General features: G+C 43.8%; 1 protein-coding gene across 3 annotated transcripts in view; it reads right to left on the bottom strand.

Annotated features, from left to right (window-relative positions):
* Nucleotides 1-24,483, bottom strand: part of DDC (dopa decarboxylase) — a 407,527-nt gene that overhangs the window by 93,994 nt on the left and 289,050 nt on the right. For all 3 annotated transcript variants that reach the window (XR_013216885.1, XM_077269362.1, XM_077269361.1), the window contains exon 11: nt 19,632-19,651. Coding sequence is in view for 2 of the 3 variants with exons in the window: in XM_077269362.1 (XP_077125477.1) it covers nt 19,632-19,651 (20 nt within the window). In the remaining variant the exon portion in view is untranslated. The remainder of the gene's footprint in view (nt 1-19,631; nt 19,652-24,483) is intronic.

Below are 24,483 nucleotides of genomic sequence, written 5' to 3'. Positions count from 1 at the left end.
AAGCCAAGTGGTATGTGGCGTAAACTCAAAGAGATAATTCTGCGGGATTTTGAGTTTATCTAGTCTAAGTTTGCACTAAGTATTGACAGTGTTCATAAATATGCATCACTATATTCACAACTTTAGCATTAGAATTATCTCTATTTACACTTACGTTTGCTAAATAACAACTATGTGAATAAGTCACATTCTAGAACATGAAATATAGCCCTGCACTATGGAAATAAATTGGTATGTTAATAACAGGTATCTAATTATTAGATTTATTACAGGTACATAATTCAGTTTTGAGTGAACAGAAGATACTATATAATAGAAGTGCAGCACGCCAGAGTCCTGGTCGTTGCAGTACTGATGCTCCGCCGCTAAGGGGAGTGTTGGTACGTCTGATGGCACTGAAGGAGTTCACCTGACCAGGTATCACAGACACCAATACACTTCACAGTCTGGCCTCCAGGGGGAGCTAAGGGTGCTATGTATTAGGCCACTCCTCACAATCTGGTAAAACTGGGGGTTAGATAGGAAGTTAGACAGAAAGCTGACTGGGTTGGAACCAGGCAACATCCTGTGGCAGAGGGTGTTGCAGGGGAAGATTCAGGGAGGTCCCTGTCAGGGGTGGGATCCTGACAGAGGCCTAGCGAACAGAAAGAACGTGACGGGACCGCGTCTGCACTTCATTGCGGCGGTACCCCAAAAAGAACAAGAAGCGAGGTTTATTGTGAAGAGTGAGAAACGAGATCAACGCAACAAGGAGATAACACCAGTAGGAGTCGTGCTGTAAGACCGAGGCAACATCCTACTGAGGCGCGTAGCCATGGCCGGAAACGCCGAGGAAGTATTGAGCTCCAGGCCTTACTTCAAACCTATGGCAGGACAGTCAGTTATAGGCGGGCTGTCTCACCTAAATCACCTAAGCAGACATAGGGGGCAACGGTTGGAGAGGGGCGACTCTAGGGTCCCGGAAGAACTCCAGGCCTACCCGTCATACAGGTGCGTCCTAGCCATATCATCTGGGGGACGGAGAAGAACATCAGAATCAGTTGTGAGGGAACTTCAGAAACAGACACAACAGTTGTGAGGACTATCCCGTGGTGCTAAGCAGGGAAGGACTACAACACACAAGCGCTAGAAGGTAGGCACAGATTTCCACCTGCAAAGGGAACTCTGGAAGTGCCATCGGACCGGCCGGTCTCAGACAGCCCTGTTAACCGTACTCCGGATTTAGGATCCTGAAGCCTTCAGTAAAGAGGTAAAGAGACTGCAACCTGGTGTCCTCGTTATTCATCGCGACCTTCACCACACCACATCATTCTCAACTTTCGCTGGACGCCCCTCAGCAGGGTCACAGACCGGGTCTAGCCACTGTGACAATCCCAGAACTGAGACAGAGAGGCCCGGTACCGGGTACCCCTCGGCCCTGCGACAGTGGGGGCGCTCCAGAAGTGTAAAGTAAGTAAAACTTTAGGAAAATGTAATGTAGTGATGTCTGTCAATATTTTTTATTTGGCAAGGAAATTTGATATGTATTGAAGCTATTCAAGGCAAATCAAATGTTCCTTATTCTGTTTATTAGTGTCTTAAATTATTTTTTATCATTAAATATTGAGCAGAATTAAGTGTTGATTAGCTGCTACTGCTAATATATTATGGTACGGATTATTGTAACATGCATTCTTACCTCTAGCAGCTAATCAAAATCATAAAAATGTGCTGCTTTTTACAAAGGTTTTTAAAAAACAGTACATTATACTGCTCCTGTTATTCAGTCATTGTTCCTTCATTAATAGCTCCACACATAATGTGATACCCCCACAGTTCTCACACACAGTCTGTTGTCCCTTCAAACAGTATGATGTTCCCTCAAAAATAGTCCTTCAAACAGTATGTCCCGCACACAGTAAGGAAAGGCTTGGGCGGAGGCCGACATGACAATGGGTTGGAGGGTGGGGGGAAGGATAATTAAGGGGTTGGTCATAGTGGGGTAGTATATAGGGTGGGGTTAGGGGTGGGGTCCAGTCAATTCCCGCTCTCTGGGTCCAAGAAGTGTACTCTGTGCACTCACCATGTCCGGAATTGACAGAGTCCTGGAGAGCTTGTGGGCTGCAGCAGCATCGCATCCCCAAGGCTGGTTAGAAGCACAGGTGGCTGGCATCATTGATGGGAGCATGGGGTCTGGAGCACTTTCTTCACCACGGGAGCGGCGGTCCAGGCGGGCTAGGCCCCTGAGCGGATATCCCCTGATTCGGCTCCCCGGGCCCCCTGTAGGCGCAGGAGTCCCTCCAGGGACCCTCCAGGCCGGACTCCGGTAAGATCCAAGGCCAGCAGGCCCCGGCCTGGGAGGAATCCTATGGCCAGGCGGGATCCGGCAGCGGTTGCTAGGCCATCGCCTCACAGCGATTTTGGGGCGGAGCCAGTGCGCACCAGGCAGCGTGTGGGACCTGAAATTACAGGAGGCCACAGCGGCGAGGTTCCTGTCTGGCGGCCTGCCCCAGCATTTTTGAATACCACTGCAGGGTCTGAGGATGGTGAAGCAGCGGGCGGCTTGGGCTTGGATGGGATCGGGCCGGCCCCTTCTTTCAGTACAGCAGGGTGTTCTCCTGCTCCCAGGGATCCTGGTAGATTGGCATCTTCTTCTCAGGAGTGTGCCTCTGATGGGGGTCAGTGCGCTGCAGGGGCATCTGCACAGGCATGTCCCCCTACTAAGAGTCAGCGGTCAGGGCACCTCTTCCCTTTATCGGAGCAATTTCGAGGGACACAGCCATCGGCTGAATCTCAAAGATCATGTCAGCAGTCACCGGAGGATGGGACAGGTCAGGACAGTTTGGCACAAGGGCATCTGGATCCAGGGTTTACAGCTCCCTCGCAGCCTGGTGAGTATGTGTCCATGTCTGGTCTGTATCTGCAAATCTTATCCTCCCCTGCTTTTAGTAGTAGTCGGGGGATGTGAGCATTGCTAATGTGGGGGCAGGGGTTGTGGGTGATATGGATAGAGCGGGGGTTTGTGAAGTCTTACCTTATGTGCGGGATTTGCTGACTAGGTTGGATCATGGGATGGTCGAGCAGAGGCATTTGGCAGTGTGGGTGGGTCTGCAAGTGTGGCCTGTTAGGTCGGATGAGGTGGCGGTTTTGCCAGCTGAACCCATCTCCGTATCAGTACAGATGGAAAAAGAAAGAACGTAGGATTCACTTAGATGATGGGGCACATAGTGAGGTCTATGTGTGTTTTGAAGGTCCACTGGGGGCACATCTTAAAAAGGAGGTCAGGGAGAAGATTTCAAATGACGAATATGTCGAAATTTTTTCCCTGCTTCCTTTGGAGAAAGAGGATAGTAAAAAAGAGGATGAGGAGAAGCGGAGGTGGCGTGTGATTCCCCAGACGTTTATTAATTGGCTTCAGGCTTTTTCCATTTTGGCCAGTGTTATAGGGGAAAAGGCATCGGAGAATTGCTCTGGGTTATTTTGCTATATGGACTCCATCGGTGAGGCTCATAGGGTATATGAGGGTCAGGTGTGGCTAAGGTACAATGAGCAATTCAGGCAAAGGAAGGCTATTCGGCCTGCACTTAGGTGGGACCAAAAGGACATTGGGCTCTGGTAGCAAGTTATGGTGCAGTATAAGTTCGGCCATTCCTTTCACGGGGGGGCGGAGGTTCCGGCCAAACTAATCAACCTAGTCCCTCGGGGTCCGCAGGTCAACCGTGACTATCAGGCAGGCACAAATTGGGCTTATGTTGGCAGTTCAATGAAGGACAGTGCAGATTCGGGGTCAACTACAAATTTAAGCATCTTTGCTCCCATTGCAGTGGCTCCTCTCATGGGGCTGCAAAATGTTTAAAAAAAGCTAAGTCAAAATCGGGGGCCGGTAATACTCATGGGGGAGACACCTGTGAAGCTGGAAAGGATGGCCCCGTATCTAAGTAGATATCCAGATAGAGAAAAGTCGGATTTGTTGTTTTTGGGTTTTAAAGAGGGTTTTGTCATCCCGACCCCTCCTTTTGTTATTCCTCGTGTTATTAAAAATCTGCGGTCAGCAGTGTTGTTATGGAGAGGTAGTTTCAGAGAAATTGGGTAAGGAGATGACGTTGGGTCACATGGCAGGCCCCTTCACTGTGTCACCATTTGAGGATCTAGTTGTCTAGTTGTTTCACCTTTGAGGGTAGTGTCCAAGAAGAAAGCGGGAAAGTTTTGGTTGATTCATCATCTGTCATATCCTCGGGGGATCTCTGTCAATGACGGTATTGAACCTGAGCTCTGCTCTGTGGTTTACGCGTTATTTGATAAAGCCATAGCTTGGGTTCGTAAGTTCGGCAAAGGGACCCTCTTGGCTAAGACGGATATTGAGTCAGCGTTCCGGTTGTTGCTGGTTCATCCAAACAGTGTTAAATTAATGGGTTGTTTTTGGAATGGTTTTTTTTTTCGTGGAAAGCTGTTTGCCGATGGGTTGTTCTCTATCGTGTGCCCTGTTCGAGGCTTTTAGTTCTTTTTTGGAATGGGAGGTTCGGGATGTTTCGGGCTGCGAATCCGTCATTCACTATCTGGATGACTTTTTGTGCGTTGGCCCGGCCTGGTCTCATCGTTGTCACACGATTTTGAGAGCAATTGAGTGGGTGGCTGATCGTTTTGGAGTTCCATTGGCTCCGGGCAAATCGGAAGGCCAGAGCACGTGCTTACGTTTTTTGGGCATGGTCATAGATACTGTAAATTGGGAGTTCCGATTGCCGGAAGAGAAGGTGGTCGGGTTGCAGGAGGAGGTGGTCAGGGCTCGTCATTTTAAGAAATTGTTGTTGCAGGATCTCCAGTTGTTGTTAGGGAAGCTTAATTTTGCATGTTGCGTCATGCCGATGGGGAGAGTCTTTTCGAGAAGGTTGGCCGGAGCTCGGGCTCCTCATCATTTTATCTGGTTGTCGGCTGAGCTAAAAGAGGATTTTGCTGTTTGGAGTACATTTTCGGAGGATTATAATGGCCATTCTTTGCTCATGGATGAAGTGATCGACAGTGATACATTGGAATTGTTTACAGATGCAGCGGGAGGGATCAGTTTTGGGGCTATTTTAAGGGCCAGTGGTGTGCGATGAAATGGCCGGCGGCTTGGGTTTCTTCAGGTTTGGTACAGAATATTGCATTGTTGGAGATCTTTCCCATTCTAGTGGCGGGGCATTTGTGGAAACATGAGTTCCGTGACAGGTGAGTACGTTTTAACTGCGACAATATGGGGGTGGTATGTGCAATCAACTGTCTGATTGCGTAGTCACCTCCAGTGGTGCGTGTGCTGAGACAGATGGTTTTGTCAATGTTTGGTTTTGAATTCCCACGTGACGGCGTCTCATGTGCCGGGTTTACATAATACCATCGCTGACTCTCTTTCTCGTTTGCAGTTCGGTCGTTTTCGTTTGTTGGCTCCGGAGGTGGAGGTCGTCGGTTTGGAGTGCCCTGCGGAAATTTGGCATGTGGTATCCGGGATGCTGAGTCGTTGATACAGTCATCATTGGCTCCCAGAACCTGGGAGGCTTATCAGGTGATTTGGTTGTCTTGGGAGGGTTGGTTAGCAGTGGGCCGGGTGTAGATGAGCATGTGGGAACATTGCTGTCCTGGTTGAGTCGAGGGTCGTTGGAGGGTTGGTCGTTTGCAAAGGTGTCACGTGTTATGGCAGCCCTGGTCTTTAGTTTTAAGTTACGGGGTCAGCAAGATTTGTCCAAGGTCTTTTTGATGAAACAGGCAGTCAAAGGTTTTCATAGGAAGCATTGTCAGGGAGACTTGAGGTGTCCTGTATCCTTTAGTTTGTTGGAAAGATTGGGAGGGGCTTTAACATCTTTATGTTTGTCGGATTTTGAACTTTGTCTGTTCATGTTGGCTTTTTCTTTTACTTTCTTTGGGGCGCTGAGAGTTGGAGAACTGGTGTCACCTAGCAAGAAAGTGATGGGGAGCATTTTGGCTAGAGATGTGTCATTGTCATACGGTAAAGTGGAGTTTTGTTTACGTCGGTCGAAGTCTGATCAAGAAGGAAAAGGTTGACAGGTCGGGTTAGGCTCAGTTGCTGTTTTGGCTATGTGTCCGGTTAATTGTTTGACACGTTTTTGAAATCTCCAGCCAAATTGGGAAGGATCCTTATTGTGTCACGCGGATGGTTCATTTTTATCTCGGTATCAGTGTACGGTGGTTTTTAGGAGGGCTGTTAATTGGTTGGAATTGGATGAATCTTGTTTTGGTCCTCACTCTTTTAGGATTGGGCTGCAACAGATGCGGCTTTGGGAGGCTTGGGGGCTAAGGCTATTCGGCATATTGGAAGATAGCAGTCCAAAAGGTATCGCAGTTATATTAGGCCACAAGGGGTGGTAGGGGATTGTTAATAATAATATGTCGATTGTGCTTTCATAATAAGTGTTGCATAGCTTGTTGTTTAGAGCCTTATGTTTGTGTTGTTTCAGGTTCTCTGCCGTTATTGGTGTGGATTTTCGGCCATTCATATATCCATTGGGGAGCCTTGCGGGCTGACGTGCGGAAGGAGGGTAGACAGCTTGGCTTTGAAAGTGTAATGATTATAAGGGATAACTCAGGAGACTCTTTGCATGGAACAAGACAACTACAGGACACAGTTTTATAAGTGGTAAAGTCTATATTATCACACGGTGATTCAAACAGGTGCAGAGAGAAACTCAAGTCCACAACACTTGGAGTAAATATTAAACGCAGCTTAGCAGTCTATAGGAAACTTCAGAGGAAAATGCAATCACACAGAAAGTCTATGAAGCACAATTATTCTTGAGGATACTTGACACGAATAAGTCCTTGGTAGTCCAAACACAGATAGATATGCTTATAAAGCAGTTCAAATAATATCTTAGCACAACCAGGGAGGCCTGGGTCAAAGTCTCAGGTTTAAGTAGAGCAGCAACAGCTTACATGTCCAGCAAATGCAGATGGAAACAAACACAAGCAGCCAGATGGAGGATTACTGGAAACCAATGTATGCAGCAGAAACTCAGAGCTGAGTAGCAGGATCTCCATATAGGTTCACAGGAGCAGGTGCACGTGCAAAGCCAGGGAGTCATCAGGAGCTGGATGCAAGGCAGAATACTCTAGCACAGACTAAAGGCTGGGGTGGAGTTATATAGCAGGAAGACACAGTGCACATGAGACCAAAGATGTCATCTTGGAAAAGGGCAGTAATGCACAAAAGGTAATCAAAATGTTCAGAGTCCTGACATTACTCCCTCCTTAGAAGCGGCCTCAGGACGATCCTGAACCTGGTTTCTCAGGGAATCTTTGATGAAAACGAGAGATCTTCTGTTGGGCATTGATGTTTTCCACAGGTTCCCAAGAGTCTTCCTCAGGGGGATATCCCTGCCATCTTCTAAGATATTGGAGCCGATTCCTGCGAATCCTGGAATCAATAATTTTCTCCACCACAAATTGTTCTTGCCCATCAATCACCACAGGCTGCGGAGGTCGCACAACACGTCCCTGGAAGGTATTAGGAGATACAGGCTTTAGTAAAGATACATGAAAAACTGTGTGTACCTTCATAGTCCTAGGCAGCTTTAGACAGCAGACCACAGAACTCACAATACCGTTGATCTTGAAAGGGCCAATGAATTTCTGTCCAAGTTTTTGTGAAGGAACGTTTAACTTCAGATTCTTAGTTGATAACTACACGGAATCTCCTACCTTGAACATGGGTGCAGGTTTACGGAATCTATCAGCCGATCTCTTATAACGTTCTTGAGCCGTGGTCAGGGATTCCTTCAGAACCTCCAGATTTTGCCTCATCTCAGTCAGCCTTTCCTCAACTGCTGGAACCGGAGAATTAATCGGAGACCTAGGTAAGATACATGGATGATAACCCAGATTGGCAAAGAAAGGAGTGAACTTAGTAGAGGCGCACTGAGAATTGTTGTATGAAAATTCGGCTAACGGCAGTAATTCCAACCAATCATCTTGGAGATGGCTAACATAGCATCTTAGATATTGTTCCAACGTCTGGTTGGTATGCTCAGTCTGACCATTTGTCTGGGGATGGTAAGCGGAAGAGAGACAGACATTAATATTGAGTGCAGAGCAAAACCCCTTCCAGAATCTTGAAATGAACTGTACGCCACGGTCAGAGATGATCTCATCCGGGACCCCATGCAGCCGGAAGACATTCTGTATAACCAAGTTCACTGTATCCTTAGCTGAGGGGAGGCTGGTGCATGGAACAAAATGAGCGGCTTTAGTCAGGCGATCAACTACTACCATGATCGTATTCATGCCCCCCGATGTAGGCAGCTCCACAATATAGTCCACTGATATAGACCCCCAAGATCGGGACGGAACAGGTAATGGTTGCAGGAGACCCGTAGGTGCCACACGAGGAGTCTTGTAACGAGCACATACCTCGCAAGATAGAACATAGTCCTTAGTATCCTTCAGGCAAGTTGGCCACCAGAAAAATCGGCTTAGGAACTCTTGTGTCTTCTGTACCCCCCTGTAACCAGCCAACTTGGAGTCATGTACCAACTTGAGGATCTGCAGACGGACGACCTCAGGGACGTAGATACGTCGATCTCTGAACCACATGCCACCCTTAAAGACAAGATTAATATCAACAGGTGGGTTGACCAGAAATACATCACCATCATAAGCCTCCCTGCACTCATTCCACAAGTCCTGATCGTGGATAACTCCGATGAAATTGGTATCAGATAGAATGGTCTTGGACGGGGCTCCAGGTACGGAATCCACAGCATGGATTCGGGATAAAGCATCAGCCTTCCCATTATGAGAACCTGGACGGTACGAGATAACAAAATTAAATTGATTTAAAAAGAAATTCCAACGAGCCTGATGAGGAGAAAGACATCTAGCGGATCTGAGGAACTCTAAATTGCGATGGTCAGTAAGCACTACGATCTGTTGTGCAGCTCCTTGCAGATGATGCCTCCATTCCTTGAAAGCCGCAATAATAGCCAGCAATTCCTTGTCTCCCACATCGTAATTCTTCTCTGCTGAAGTTAGTCTACGGGAAAAGAAAGCACAAGGATGTAGCAGACCCTTCTCTCCAGTTCTTTGGGAGAGAATAGCCCTCAAGGCATTATCAGAAGCATCCACCTCCACAATGAAAGAAAGTGTTGGATCTGGGTGTATCAACAGCGGTGCTGAGGTGAAACAGATCTTAAGCCGATCAAAAGCTTCTTGAGCCTGTGATGACCACTTAAAGGGCTTTTCCTTCTTTGTCAAGGAAGTAATGGGACGGACAATATCAGAAAAACTTCGAATGAAGAGTCTGTAGAAATTTGCAAAACCAATAAAACGTTGGACTTCCTTAACATTCTTGGGTACCGGCCAGTCAAGGATAGCCTGAATTTTACCAGATTCCATGTTCAGCACCTGGGGAGAGATGATATAACCTAAGAACTGTATCTCAGAACGATGGAACTCGCATTTCTCCGGCTTGATATACAGATGGTTCTCTTTCAGACGTCTTAAAACAGCTTTGACATGTTCTTCATGTTCCTGTAGAGAGTCAGAAAAGATTAGAATATCGTCCAAATAGATCACCACAAACTGGTCAAACAAATCTCTGAAAATGTCATTAGCAAGGTGTTGAAACGTTGCAGGGGCATTACAAAGCCCCAAGGGCATCACGAGATATTCAAAGTGTCCATACCGGCATCAGAATGCTGTCTTCCACTCATCCCCTGGACGAATACGCACCAAATTATAAGCCCCACGAAGATCCAGTTTAGAGAACACCTTAGCATGGCGGACTCTTTCCAGTAATTCGGGAATCAGAGGCAAAGGGTAACGATTCCGTACGGTTACCTTATTGAGCTCTCGATAGTCCACACAGGGTCTCAGGCACCCATCCTTCTTCTTTACAAAAAATATAGGTGCCCCTGCTGGTGAAGAAGGACGTATGAAGCCTTTGGCCAGATTTTCATCAATATACTCCTTTAAGGCTTGAAGCTCAGGTGCCGCCAAAGGATATACGTTACCAAAAGGAATAGCTGCCCCACGAAGCAACTCAATGGGACAGTCATAATGCCTGTGTGGAGGAAGCTGATCTGCATTCTTCTTGTCACAGATGTCAGAGATCTCTTTATATGCTGAAGGTAAAGTAAATACCTGTACCGGTGGTTCCGTAGCTGTGGACTTGGGGACAGCTTCAGTTAATGCTGAGTTGCTCCTTGTTGGAAAGATAATCTCCTTGGTCTCTAAGTTGATAGTCGGATTCTGAGAACGCAGCCAAAGGATGCCTAAAATCACAGGAAAATGAGGAGAAGAAATTAACAAGAAAGAGAGTTGCTCTTGATGATTAGGCTCCAACAAAATCTCAAGGGGTGCGGTCTCCTGATCCACAGGCCCAGAGATTAAAGGTGACCCATCCACTGTTTCCATGGTAATTGGAGAGGCTCTTTGCTGAATTTCAATACCATGTTCCTTGGCAAATGCGATATCCATAAAATTGCCACCTTCACCAGAGTCAATCATAGCTGCACTGGAAATCCACTGTCCTGTACACAGGATCTTAATTGGGAGAAAACAGTGAGAGTTCTTTTCTTTTAGCTCCTTGGCTGGTGAAGTCATAGAAAGTGAATGGAATACAGCGTTTAAAGGCAGGCTACATTCAGAGATGTCAGATTCATCATCATAGTTGTCATACTCCCCTACTGCTGCTAGCACCTTGTTAGGCCGCTTGGGACACTTGGGACAGTTGATTAGAAAGTGGTCAGACTGGCCGCAGTAGAAACATAGACTTTCTCGAAGGCGATGCTCCCGGCGCTCATTACTCTCGCGCCTCTGAACAGAATCAATTTGCATGGGCACCTCCTCTACCTCTCGAGATGTTTTACCTGCAGGCTCTTTGGAAGGAAGGGAAAAGTTAGAAATACGGTTATATGCAGCAAAATTCTCCTGCCTACACTGAGTAAGGCGAATGTCAATGCGCACACAATGCTGTATAAATGTTTCTAGCTCTTGTGGTGATTCAGAGTGAGCTAATTCATCCTTTACAATGCTAGACAGAACCCTTTTAAAAATAGGTAATTGTGCATAACTGTCCCAATTAGTATCTACCGCTAATCTCCTGAATTCAGTAGCATACTCAATAACAGAATGTTTAGCCTGGCGTAAAGACAATAAAGCAGATTCAGCGGTTGCACGGCGATTAGGGTCATCAAACATTAATGCCATAGCGGCCAAAAAATCGTCCAAATTATTTAACCGCGGGTAACGAGACTCAATCATCGGATTCACCCAGGCGAGCGCTCGTGCGGTCAGCAGCATTATTACACACAATACTTTGGATCTATCATTAGAAAAACGGTCAGCATGCACATCAAAATATAGCATACATTGATTCACAAAGCCATGAAATTTGTCGCGATCACCACTTAATCTGAATGGGGGCAACTTAGGTGGGCTAGATGGTGGCGGTTGCCCAGATGGTAAAGTCGCTTGTGCAGCCATTTGGGTACTTATGTCCTGAAAAGCCCGTCCATACTGGGACTCTATGCCAGCAAGTTTGTTTTCCTGGGCTGCTATGCGGGTGCTTAAGTCCTGCAAAGTTTGTCCAAACACTTGATTGTTTTAAAAGCTTCCAAACTTCTTTTGCAGACCTTCCACATCTGTCTGCAGTGATCTAATTATGGAGAACACCTGCTCTAGTCAGCTTTCTGCAGTCATTGTTCCAGCAGTCTCCTCTTTTGAGGCTAGAGTATCCTGTAATGATTTTAAGTGATAACTCAGGAGACTCTTTGCATGGAACAAGACAACTACAGGACACAGTTTTATAAGTGGTAAAGTCTATATTATCACACGGTGATTCAAACAGGTGCAGAGAGAAACTCAAGTCCACAACACTTGGAGTAAATATTAAACGCAGCTTAGCAGTCTATAGGGAACTTCAGAGGAAAATGCAGTCACACAGTCTATGAAGCACAGTTATTCTTGAGGATACTTGACACGAATAAGTCCTTGGTAGTCCAAACACAGATAGATATGCTTATAAGGCAGTTCAAATAATATCTTAGCACAACCAGGGAGGCCTGGGTAAAGGTCTCAGGTTTAAGCAGAGCTGCAACAGCTTATATGTCCAGCAAATGCAGATGGAAACAAACACAAGCAGCCAGATGGAGGATTACTGGAAACCGATGTAGGCAGCAGAAACTGAGAGCTGAGTAGCAGGATCTCCACATAGGTTCACAGGAGCAGGTGCAGGTGCAAAGCCAGGAAGTCATCAGGAGCTGGATGCAAGGCAGAATACTCTAGCACAGACTAAAGGCTGGGGTGGAGTTATATAGCAGGAAGACACAGTGCACATGAGGCCAAAGACCCCATCTTGGTAAAGGGCAGTAATGCACAAAAGGTAATCAAAATGTTCAGAGTCCTGACAGAAAAATGGAGGTGGTCCGGTGGCTCGGCTTTAGGCGGATGGCCTGGAATAGGGTCTTATGGGAGATACGTAAGAGCGCTCGCTTGGACAGAGCTCCGGACATTTTGGTTCTGCAGGTTGGTGGAAACAATTTGGGGGCTCGGCCTTTCAGAGAATTAGTGAAAGATGTAAAACAAGATTTGTTACGGTTGTGGCTCTTTTATCCAGGATTGACCATTGTTTGGTCTGAAATAGTGGCACGTAAATGTTGGCGAAACATGGGGTCGCTGGTGAAAATCAACAAGGCCAGGATAAAGTTTAATAGGGTGGTGTTGTCTTTCCTTTGTAGAAATTGGGGTGTTGCCGTGTGTATGTTATGCTGACATCGCCGCATGTGTTTTTCATGATTTTTAATTTTATGCAAATGTGATCACATGTGTGTATTTAAAAGAACTGACTTACCATTCTCTGTATCTGGACCCGTGGAAGCGCTCATTGCGTGAAACGGCCGTCGTCCTATTGCCTGCATAATCTGCACTTGTTTTACCCGCAATACCTTGTCCATGATCTTTATTATGTAATAAAGGACTAAGGTTGTTTTTTTCACCAACAATTGGAGTGCTGCTGCTTTTTTTCTTGTTTTATTGGACTCTGTATGCACCTTCTTCATAGCAAGCACCTCCAGCAAGGTGAAGGTTTCTGGAATGTGTCCGTGATTCAGAGCTCATTCATCCTTTAACAGTGAGTACTAAGAGCGGTTTTTCTCAGTGCCATTCATATTTCTTCTTACTGATTTGCTTATGTTCACTTTATGCTTTGTTAATCACAAGATTCTTGGGAGCTTCAAAGACTCCTCCTAGTTAAAATAATGTATTTTATTTCAATGTGTTTTTGTTTTTTGTCCAATAAAGGCTGCTGAGGCCTAAAACATTCCAAAGAAATCATTATCTCTGCTTTATTTGGGGTTTTTAAGCATTAGTGGGTTAACTGGAAAAAGGGTTGGGTGCGGTTATCCTTTCATTCCCACAATACCTCGACAATACCAGTGTCCTATCACTACAGAGCCCTGCATGAAGTACAGGTCCTTCTCAAAAAATTAGCATATAGTGTTAAATTTCATTATTTACCATAATGTAATGATTACAATTAAACTTTCATATACTATAGATTCATTATCCACCAACTGAAATTTGTCAGGTCTTTTATTGTTTTAATACTGATGATTTTGGCATACAACTCCTGATAACCCAAAAAACCTGTCTCAATAAATTAGCATATCAAGAAAAGGTTCTCTAAATGACCTATTACCCTAATCTTCTGAATCAACTAATTAACTCTAAACACATGCAAAAGATACCTGAAGCTTCTAAAAACTCCCTGCCTGGTTCATTACTCAAAACCCCCATCATGGGTAAGACTAGCGACCTGACAGATGTCAAGAAGGCCATCATTGACACCCTCAAGCAAGAGGGTAAGACCCAGAAAGAAATTTCTCAACAAATAGGCTGTTCCCAGAGTGCTGTATCAAGGCACCTCAATGGTAAGTCTGTTGGAAGGAAACAATGTGGCAGAAAACGCTGTACAACGAGAAGAGGTGACCGGACCCTGAGGAAGATTGTGGAGAAGGACCGATTCCAGACCTTGGGGAACCTGAGGAAGCAGTGGACTGAGTCTGGTGTGGAAACATCCAGAGCCACCGTGCACAGGCGTGTGCAGGAAATGGGCTACAGGTGCCGCATTCCCCAGGTAAAGCCACTTTTGAACCATAAACAGCGGCAGAAGCGCCTGACCTGGGCTACAGAGAAGCAGCACTGGACTGTTGCTAAGTGGTCCCAAGTACTTTTTTCTGATGAAAGCAAATTTTGCATGTCATTCGGAAATCAAGGTGCCAGAGTCTGGAGGAAGACTGGGGAGAAGGAAATGCCAAAATGCCTGAAGTCCAGTGTCAAGTACCCAGTCAGTGATGGTGTGGGGTGCCATGTCAGCTGCTGGTGTTGGTCCACTGTGTTTCATCAAGGGCAGGGTCAATGCAGCTAGCTATCAGGAGATTTTGGAGCACTTCATGCTTCCTGGCACCTGCTCACAGTGCCAAAACCACTGGTAAATGGTTTACTGACTATGGTATTACTGTGCTCAATTGGCCTGCCAACTCTCCTGACCTGAACCCCATAGAGAATCTGTGGGATATTGTGAAGAGAAAGTTGAGAGACGCAAGACCCAACACTCTGGATGAGCTTAAGGCCGCTATTGAAGCATCCTGGGCCTCCATAACATCTCAGCAGTGTCACAGGCTGATTGCCTCATGCCACGCCGCATTGAAGCAGTCATTTCTGCCAAAGGATTCCCGACCAAGTATTGAGTGCATAACTGAACATTATTATTTGATGGTTTTTTTGTTTGTTATTAAAAAACACTTTTATTTGATTGGACGGTTGAAATATGCTAATTTATTGAGACAGGTTTTTTGGGTTATCAGGAGTTGTAGGCCAAAATCATCAGTATTAAAACAATAAAAGACCTGACAAATTTCAGTTGGTGGATAATGAATCTATAATATATGAAAGTTTAATTGTAATCATTACATTATGGTAAATAATGAAATTTAACACTATATGCTAATTTTTTGAGAAGGACCTGTATGTCTCCAAAAAGCACTCTTGCCAATAAATTGCCACCACATAACTCCCTACTCAGTATGTCCCAATAAACTCCCTGTACAGTATGATGTCCAAAGCCTCTCACACAGTAGGATATTTTATCACATAGTATGTAACCACACAGCCCTCACACAGTATGATGTCCCCACACAGCCCGCTTACACAGTATAATGTCTCCACACAGTCCTTTTGCATAGTATCCACTCACAACTTCCCCTTTGTGCAGTATTATATCCCATCAAAGGTCCCTTGCACAGTATTATATCCCCACACAACTCCCTTGCACAGTATTATGTTCCCACACATTACCCCTGCACAGCATTATATCCCTGCACAGCCAATTACATAGTGTTATATCCCCACACAGCCCCACCTGCAGAATGATGTCCCCACACAGCCCCCTTGCACAGTATGATGTCCCCACACAGTATGCTTACACAGTATAATGTCTCCACACAGTCCCCTTGCATAGTAATATATCCCCTCACAACTCCCTGGCACAGTATTCTATCTCCACACAGACCCCTTTGTGCAGAATTACAGTTGTGGCCAAAAGTATTGACACCCCTGCAATTCTGTCAGATAATACTCAGTTTCTTCCTGAAAATGATTGCAAACACAAATTCTTTGGTATTATTATCTTCATTTAATTTGTCATAAATGGAAAAAATACAAGAGAATGAAGCAAACAGCAAAACATTGATCATTTCACACAAAACTCCAAAAATGGGCCAGACAAAAGTATTGGCACCCTCAGCCTAATACTTGGTTGCACAACCTTTAGCCAAAATAACTGCGACCAACCGCTTCCGGTAACCATCAATGAGTTTCTTACAATGCTCTGCTGGAATTTTAGACCATTCTTTGGCAAACTGCTCCAGGTCCCTGATATTTGAAGGGGGCCTTCTCCAAACTGCCATTTTTAGATCTCTCCACAGGTGTTCTATGGGATTCAGGTCTGGATTCATTGCTGGCTACCTTAGAAGTCTCCAGTGCTTTCTCTCAAACCATTTTCTAGTGCTTTTTGAAATGTGTTTTGGGTCCTTGTCCTGCTGGAAGACCCATGACCTCTGAGGGAGACCCAGCTTTCTCACACTGGGCCCTACATTATGCTGCAAAATGTGTTGGTAGTCTTCAGACTTCATAATGCCATGCACACGGTCAAGCAGTTCAGTGCCAGAGGCAGCAAAGCAACTCCAAAACACCAGGGAACCTCCGCCATGTTTGACTGTAGGGACCGTGTTCTTTTCTTTGAATGCCTCTTTTTTTCTCCTGTAAACTCTATGTTGATGCCTTTGCCCAAAAAGCTCTACTTCTGTCTCATCTGATCAGAGTACATTCTTCCAAAACATTGTAGGCTTTTTCAGGTAAGTTTTGGCAAACTCCAGCCTGGCTTTTTCATGTCTCGGGGTAAGAAGTGGGGTCTTCCTGGGTCTGCTACCATACAGTCCCTTTTCATTCAGATGCCGATGGATAGTATGGGTTGACACTGTTGTACCCTCGGACTGCAGGGCAGCTTGAACTTGTTTGGATGTTAGTCGAGGTTCTTTATCCAACAATCTTGCGTTTAAATCTCTTGTCAATTTTTCTTTTCCGTCCACATCTAGGGAGGTTAGCCACAGTGCCATGGGCTTTAAACTTCTTGATGACACTGCGCGCAGTAGACACAGGAACATTCAGGTCTTTGGAGATGGACTTGTAGCCTTGAGATTGCTCATGCTTCCTCACAATTTGGTTTCTCAAGTCTTCAGACAGTTCATTGGTCTTCTTTCTTTTCTCCATGCTCAATGTGGTATGCACAAGGACACAGGACAGAAGTTGAGTCAACTTTAATCAATGTCAACTGGCTGCAAGTGTGATTTAGTTATTGCCAACACCTGTTGGGTGCCACAGGTAAGTTACAGGTGCTGTTAATTACACACTTTAGAGAAGCATCACATGATTTTTCGAACAGTGCCAATACTTTTGTCCACCCCCTTTTTTATGTTTGGTGTGGAGTTATATCCAATTTGGCTTTAGGACAATTCTTTTTGTGTTTTTTCATTTATGACAAATTAAATGAAGATGATAATAATACCAAAGAATTTGTGTTTGCAATCATTTTCAGGAAGAAACTGAGTATTATCTGACAGAATTGCAGGGGTGTCAATACTTTTGGCCACAACTGTATATCCCCTCAAAGGTCCCTTGCACAGTATTGTGTCCCTAACCAGCCCCCTTGCACAGTATTATATCCCCGCACAATCCCTTTCACAGTATTATATTCCCACACAGTATGGTATCCCTGCTTACACAGTATAATGTCTCCACACACTCCCCTTGCAAAGTAATATACCCCCTATCAACTCCCTGGCACAGTATTATATCTCCACACAGCCCCCTTTGTGCAGTATTATATCCCCTCAAAGGTCCCTTGCACAGTATTATGTTCCCACAAAGCACCCCTGCACAGTATTATATCCCTGCACAGCCAATTACGTAGATTTATATTCCCACACAACCACCTTGCACAGTATTATGTCCCCATGCAGCCCCCTCACACAGTATTATGTCCCCACAGTTGTATTGTCTGTTATAAAATCAAGCTATTTACCTAATCCCATTCCCTCACTGTTTCAGTCTGCGCTATGCATTGAGGCACAGCTGACACAGTGTAGTAACATCATCATGCTTGCTGCACTCTCAGACATTGAGGCTCAATGATGGAAGAGGAAACTAACAGCTTCCTGTTTGATCATTGTTTACACAATATCTGTATCCATGCAGATACCAGTGTAAGTGAGACACTGGGCAGGGGGTGGCTGCATGGTGTGGGGCACCACTGTATTCAACCCTTTGGCTGTCACAGTCCTAGAGCTACACCACAGCTAATTGCCGCTTGTAGCCTTCAGGCCACACTTTGCCCAGGTGTGCTCTAGGGTGTCTCTGACCCAAGAGCGTAATAAACACAGGTTGCACAAAAAAGAAATTGGTACTCACCAAACTACTCATTTGTTCCACCACTGCTGATTGACTAGTACTCCACGCTGTCAGGCCTCTTCTTCCCTTCTTTCTCCCACATAACATCCTCTTGGAGCACCTTTACTCCGTTCCACCAGAGGAGCTGAGCAGGCTTCTGTCGATGCACGTTGTGATGTAATAACGTGCATCGAGAGGACAGATGCTTACTCAAGGCTATAAGCCCTGGTGCAAAATGAAGATTCCTGAAGAGGCCGTCGTGCGCCAAAGGAAGGAGGGAAGAGGCTGGACGGAGTGTAGGAACGGATGGACAGCTGCATTGGGACAGTCGAGCGGCAAGGCGAATATCACATTATTTTTCCAACCCCTCTCCTGGTCCTCCGCAATTCAACAAAATGTCACCCATTTTGCTGAAAGTGGTATTAAATGCTATGTATAATAAATTTGTTAGAAATAAATAGCTCATTCCAAGGTTCATAGGGCACACTTCTGTTGTGTAACCAGATTTTTAAATGGATAGCAAAAAATTATTATTTATTATTCTCATATACAGCAATATTAGGGGGTGACGAATGCAATGCCGAAACACGCGTGGGCATATATACTCATCCGGTTTAATGCCTAGATGATCTGTATATCTCACTAGTCATCTATCTGTGCACACCAGGTATATCGGTAATGCTTTTCTTCCTTTTCTTAACAACTACTTTCTAGCCTATTGATGTATGTCCACAGTGACAATATATATTTATCTTGGTCTCCACTTTGCCATTTACCCTGTTGCACTTCTGTGAAATAGGTTTTTCACATTGGGCTACTATACAGAGCTATATTGTATATTCACATGTTTTTTTATTTTGTTTTTAAATGGAACATACCTTGGCTCTATTACAGATGTGGATTATATACCGTATTTTTCAGATTATAAGACACTTTTTTCCCCCAAAATTTGGGAAGAAAATGGGGGTGCATTTTATAATCTGAAGGTAAATTACCAGTCAGAGGGGGCGACAGTGGAGCGGGGCCACAGGAGGCAATCTCCCAAGATCTCAATATGCGAATGCTTCGCCTCTGCCGGCCATTTTCCTGAAACCCACAGCAGACAAATCAATAGGAAGGACGACTCCGGTCAGTGCCAACATCTTAGGAAAGCCCAGGGCCCGCAGTGCTGTAGCATCCCCTCCTCCCAGCTCAGGGCCCTCAGCATCACCTTAGTACAGCTACCACCGGCATCCTTAACAGCAATCCTGCCTCCTGTGACCCCGCTTCATTGCCACTGACCCCTTGGTTAGCTACCATAAGATGGGAATATAAGACACACCACCATTTTATTTAAAAAAAAAATTCTTATTTTCCTCCCCAAAATTTGGAGTGTGTCTTATGGTCCAGTAAGTCTTATAGTCCGCAAAATATGGTACGTTCAGGAGAATGCACCCCAGATTTTTTTGGCACAAAATTTGGTATTCGTTTGATTTAATTATTTTGTTATTTACTTTTCTGCACCTTCTTTTATCCAGTTGTTCGGTGCACACCATCTGCTTGTGTAATAAAGTATTAACCTTTTTTATCATACCATCTTTTGACCTTTTCTTCAGTTCTTGGTTCATATACAGCAATATATGGTACTTATTTCTGGGTAAGAAAGAGGGCATTAAACTACTTACCCTGTAGTCTGTCACTAATCCTGAAAGAGACAAGTCACAAAAGGATTAATAAATATTACAAATTAGCATTTTTTTTCTGGTTGTCAAAATACATTTTTATAGTTTTTTTTATTGAGTTTTACCATTAAAGGTTTTTTTGCAGGAATTCACATAATCTTTCCTAGAGTAAAGAATGTTAGAAATAAAGAAATAATTACTTCGCTTTAGAACAATCTGGTACTCCTACCCTACAACTCCTTTGGTTACAGCAAATTTTACAGTGATATTGCACATCTATTGGTCACCTGAATGCTGTAAGCAAACATTGGCCTCAGGAGTGCAAGATTCCATCGACTGAACTGGTGAGGGGATGTCATCATTGCTTAACCCACAAGGACCACAAGATTCAATATTTCATAGCATACCCTATACTTGGGTAGAAGTTTGAAATACATGTTTTTTGGGGTAAATTGTAGTCTTGAGAATTATATTATGATGTAATGTTATTATATCAAAGGTATTTAACTCAAGAAACAGTTTGAACTAAAACAACCTGGAGGACGGGGTGGAATCATTGGAAGAAGTGACCCAAAGAAGGACTGTTTTACCGTCAAGTGAGTTGGTAAGGCAAGGGTGGTATTAAACTTTGAGTGATCAAGGCATGAATATATGAGTATGAACATAGGGAAGAAAATCAAGGAGAAGTCGAAAGGGACCCGCCTCTTGAAGTTGCCATCCCAAAAGCTTAGTTCCCAGGGCGGCACATGGTCAGATTCAGAAGGGAGCTGAGATCTCATTGCCAAGATCTCTCAGGACGAGATCTAGTTTCCGAGATCTGAATCTGAGCGTGCGCCGCCCCCCGGCGGCCATTTTCTCGAAGGCCACCACATCGCAGGAATGGATCTGCGCTGGCCTCCAGGCATTCACGAAATGCCGGCGGAGCCCCGCCGTCCCACAGACTACCACCGCCCCTGTCTCACAGAACACCGCCACCTTCACCCAACAGGCCACCGCCGCCCTCATCCAACAGAGCACCGCCACAGAGGGCTGCACCAGCCTGGGAAGGGAGGCTGTAGCGTTGGACTGGGACCTAGGCGACGGTATTTGTAAGTATATTCCCTCTATAAGACGCACCCCCATTTTCCCCAAAAAATTTTGGGGAAAAAAGTGCATCTTATAGTCCGAAAAATACGATACATTTATGTATATTAGCAGATGGTGATCATTTCTGTGAAAGGGGTTGTTTCTTCAAGATGTGCATAGATTTCTTCCTGCAAACCTGGAGCAAGTGAGAGATAAGGAGCATCAAATGGGCCCCTGTTAGTGTAAATCTGAACAATATTTGGTTATCTGCATTCTAAATAACTAAGCTTTACTGGAGAGAACTTTAAATATCACACATTGGCGTTCAATTACTCTAGTCATGCAGTAAACCAGGGATAGTTTAGCTGTGGGAGCCTTTATTGAGCTGTAATTGAATGCTGCAGTAAATAGACATAACAGCCGCTAATGACCCTTTTGTTCTAGCAGTCATTTTCTGCCAGGGAGGCATCATTTCGGCTTGATGTTGGTGTAGCGGTGATTATAACCTTCTTGTCTGCAGCTGTGCTTGACCAATGAAATTTGCCGTGATTTTCTATCATGTAAACTGAATTTCGCAGTCGGCATCATAAAATCTAACCTTTATTCTTGTAAATATGTCGATAATTATATAGGTTTCAATTAAACATGTTACAAAGCTGCGAAACACTCAGGCAAATTGGTCCATCCTGCTGAATTTCATGTTCTAGTAGAGCTATTACATTCTTGCCATGTGTTAATGATAAATCAGGAGTATGTATGATAGTTAGTGTTACTCCTTGAAATATTTATCTTTATTGATTCCTTTAGCCTGGTTGATTGCAGTAATTTACAAACTACTTAATATTAAATATAGGTAATGGGATACATGGAGTACAAAAATGCAAGGTAAATTTATTTTTAACTTTTACATTTCAGGCCTTTTTTGTCCAAAGCCATGAAGCAAATAATTGTATATTCCTCCTCCTGGCTGGCTACTTGATGAAACATGTCTATTTATACCACATTTCCTTTCCTTTGCTGGAGGAACAATAATGACCATAATGATGATTTGTATTGTTTTGGTAAATGTAAACTGACATGTGCACTCGAAAAAGGAATATATATATATGGTTGCTCTGTGTTTTTTAGATCTAGTCATGGCTTTGGCTAAAAAAAAAAATGTCATTCAGAAACTGATCTGCTGCATTAAACAAAACAATATAGGGATTAGATCACCTATATTTTTGCAATAATTAAAAGCAAATAGTTGTACAAAAAACACTGATTGTAGTAAATTAACAGCATAACTTTTAATAAATTCATAATAATTAGCACTCAGTCAGTTCCTATATTCACTAATTATTTGCATTCTGATTGATCTATGGGTTAAATAGATGTAAAAAATGCAGCTATTTAATAAGGCTGGGATCACAAGGCTGTCAATTCTCTCATGCAAGAAAATCGGGGTCAATTATGCAAGTACCCTGAGATCAAACTCTGTCACAGTGTGTAAATAAAATGAAAAAAATGCTCTAAAGAAGTTTCACAATGCATAAAGAGGATCTGGCGAGAACTTGCGGAGAAACGGAATAGTACACGTATGGTACACTATTCCCTTTCTCCGCAAGTTCTCATCAGATCCTTCTTAGGCGGCTTTCACACATCAGTTTTTTTTGCCATCAGGCACAATCCGTCGAATGTTGAAAAAAACGGATCCGTCGCAGATTGTGAAAAACTGATGAGACAGATCTGTTTTTTCAACGGATCTGACTAGCTGAACCTGCTAATTGGATTAAAAAAAAAATCCGAGCATGCTCAGTTAAGAAAAAATGGAATCTGTCACTGGATTCCATCATTTGACGGATCCGGTGCCATAGGGTTCCATTGTAGCAAACGACAGACAGCGACAGATCCATCGCTGTCCATTTTTTCGACGGACACAAAAAACGTTACTATATCCGTTTTCTCCAGCCGCCGGAAAACCAATTTTTATGAAACGTCAGGCTATCCGTCGCTAATACAAGTCTATGATAAAAAAACGGATCCAACGGCAACTTTTGCCATATCTGTTTTTTTTCAAAATTTGCCGGATTGTGACTGACCGTAAAAAACTGATGTGTGAAAGCAGCCTTATCCGTTGTGAAACTTCTTGAGAACGTTTTTTTCGTTCTATTTATTATGTTTCATTTTATTTTTATTTTTTTGCACATCAGCCTGCAAGAAACCTAAATTCATTAGTATAAAATTAGTTGTTGTTTCATTTGTCAAATTTAGTGCAGACAAATCAATATGAATTATCTGTTACTTTTGAACTTTGTTACCATGTTTCATGTGAATGGTTGGCGCCTTTTTTAGAATTATGCATGTACTTAAGGAATGTAAGTGTATTGTTTCTCGATGTTATGTGTGGCATTTTCTGAAGAAGGGGTCACTAAGACCCTGAAACGCGTTGCATAGACCACCATTACTACCTTATCAAGCTTGGAAATTGTATTGTTGCGGCAGCGCAGAAGATATCCACACACCTCATGTGCACTGTATTATTTATTTTTATGAGTCTTTGGATTCTCTTGTTAACTTACATGCATTTGTTTCTTTCTAGATTTTCCGTGGAATTTGCCACTTGGCATGCTCTCTTGTAGGTTTACTACTATATTGATTGCATAGTATCTATTTATTTGTCAGTACTATTTGTCTTCCTGTTTTTGCCTGATTAGCTGGTGTCACTTTGGCATTGGGGCTCCATGTGTGGCTTCCGCCTTCTATCTGACGTCCACTTTTTATGTATATTTATCTTATTTGTATTTATTCAGTAAAGTTTTCTATGTCATCTTGGCTGTTATACTCCCTGTTTTTTGTTGATTGCTGCCAACATCACGTAGGAGTTGCAAGATTACCTGCATAATCAAGTCATTGGCTGGTACACTAATGACAATTGGAGATTTTGTGTACTCAGATATTGACTGGGATCAGAGTTCTGCTTCCACAAAGGGGAAGAAATTCCTCAGTTTGTTACAGGATAATGTCATGCACCAGTTCATGGAAGTTCCAACAAGAGGCAATGCGCTGTTGAATCTGATCATTTCTAACAATACATAGCCTATTGGAAATATCACTATTTATTAAAAACTGGGTACCAGTGATGACAATATCATTTAATTTTGCTTAAAATAAAAAAATAAAAAACCAGTTGAGGGGGGAAAAACAATTAAATGCAAATTAAAGGCTTTGTTTACAAGCAGATAAGGAATAATGTACTCAATTGTAGACATTTTTAATAAATATGAAGGTTGGCACACGACTTTGTACAAGTTTTCAATTTTGGTCTTCTGTGTATTTGAGTTTGACATCCCTGATGTAGCTGAACTTACACTTGCTTGCTGCCATTGCTGAGCAAGCTCAGGACTGGTGTAGAACTGATCTATTTCTAAATCCTCCTTTGGTGATGGTCTTGGTACTTGCTGAACTTTTCTGTGTTTCCTAATGCCTTGTTCACAGCAATTATACCTATCTCTTTGAAGCTCTTGATCAGGCAATAATTGTTTGTTTTAAGGGCAATCTTACAATCAGCAACATTCTTGCATGTAAAGCTCTTTAGATACAAAGCAGATATGACTGCACTTGTTTCTTGGAGAAGATAAAAATTTAAAGCACCTGCCCCCTTTTAACCTCTTAGGGTACCGTCTCACAAAACGATTTACCAACGATCACGACCAGCGATACGACCTGGCCGTGATTGTTGGTAAGTGGTTGTGTGGTCGCTGGGGAGCTGTCACACAGACAGCTCTCCAGCGACCAACGATGCCGAAGG

Source organism: Ranitomeya variabilis, chromosome 6 (assembly GCF_051348905.1).
Source record: "Ranitomeya variabilis isolate aRanVar5 chromosome 6, aRanVar5.hap1, whole genome shotgun sequence".
Classification (NCBI taxonomy): domain Eukaryota; kingdom Metazoa; phylum Chordata; class Amphibia; order Anura; family Dendrobatidae; genus Ranitomeya; species Ranitomeya variabilis.
The sequence above is the reverse complement of the archived record's forward strand: the minus strand, read 5'-3'. Positions and strand labels throughout refer to the sequence as shown.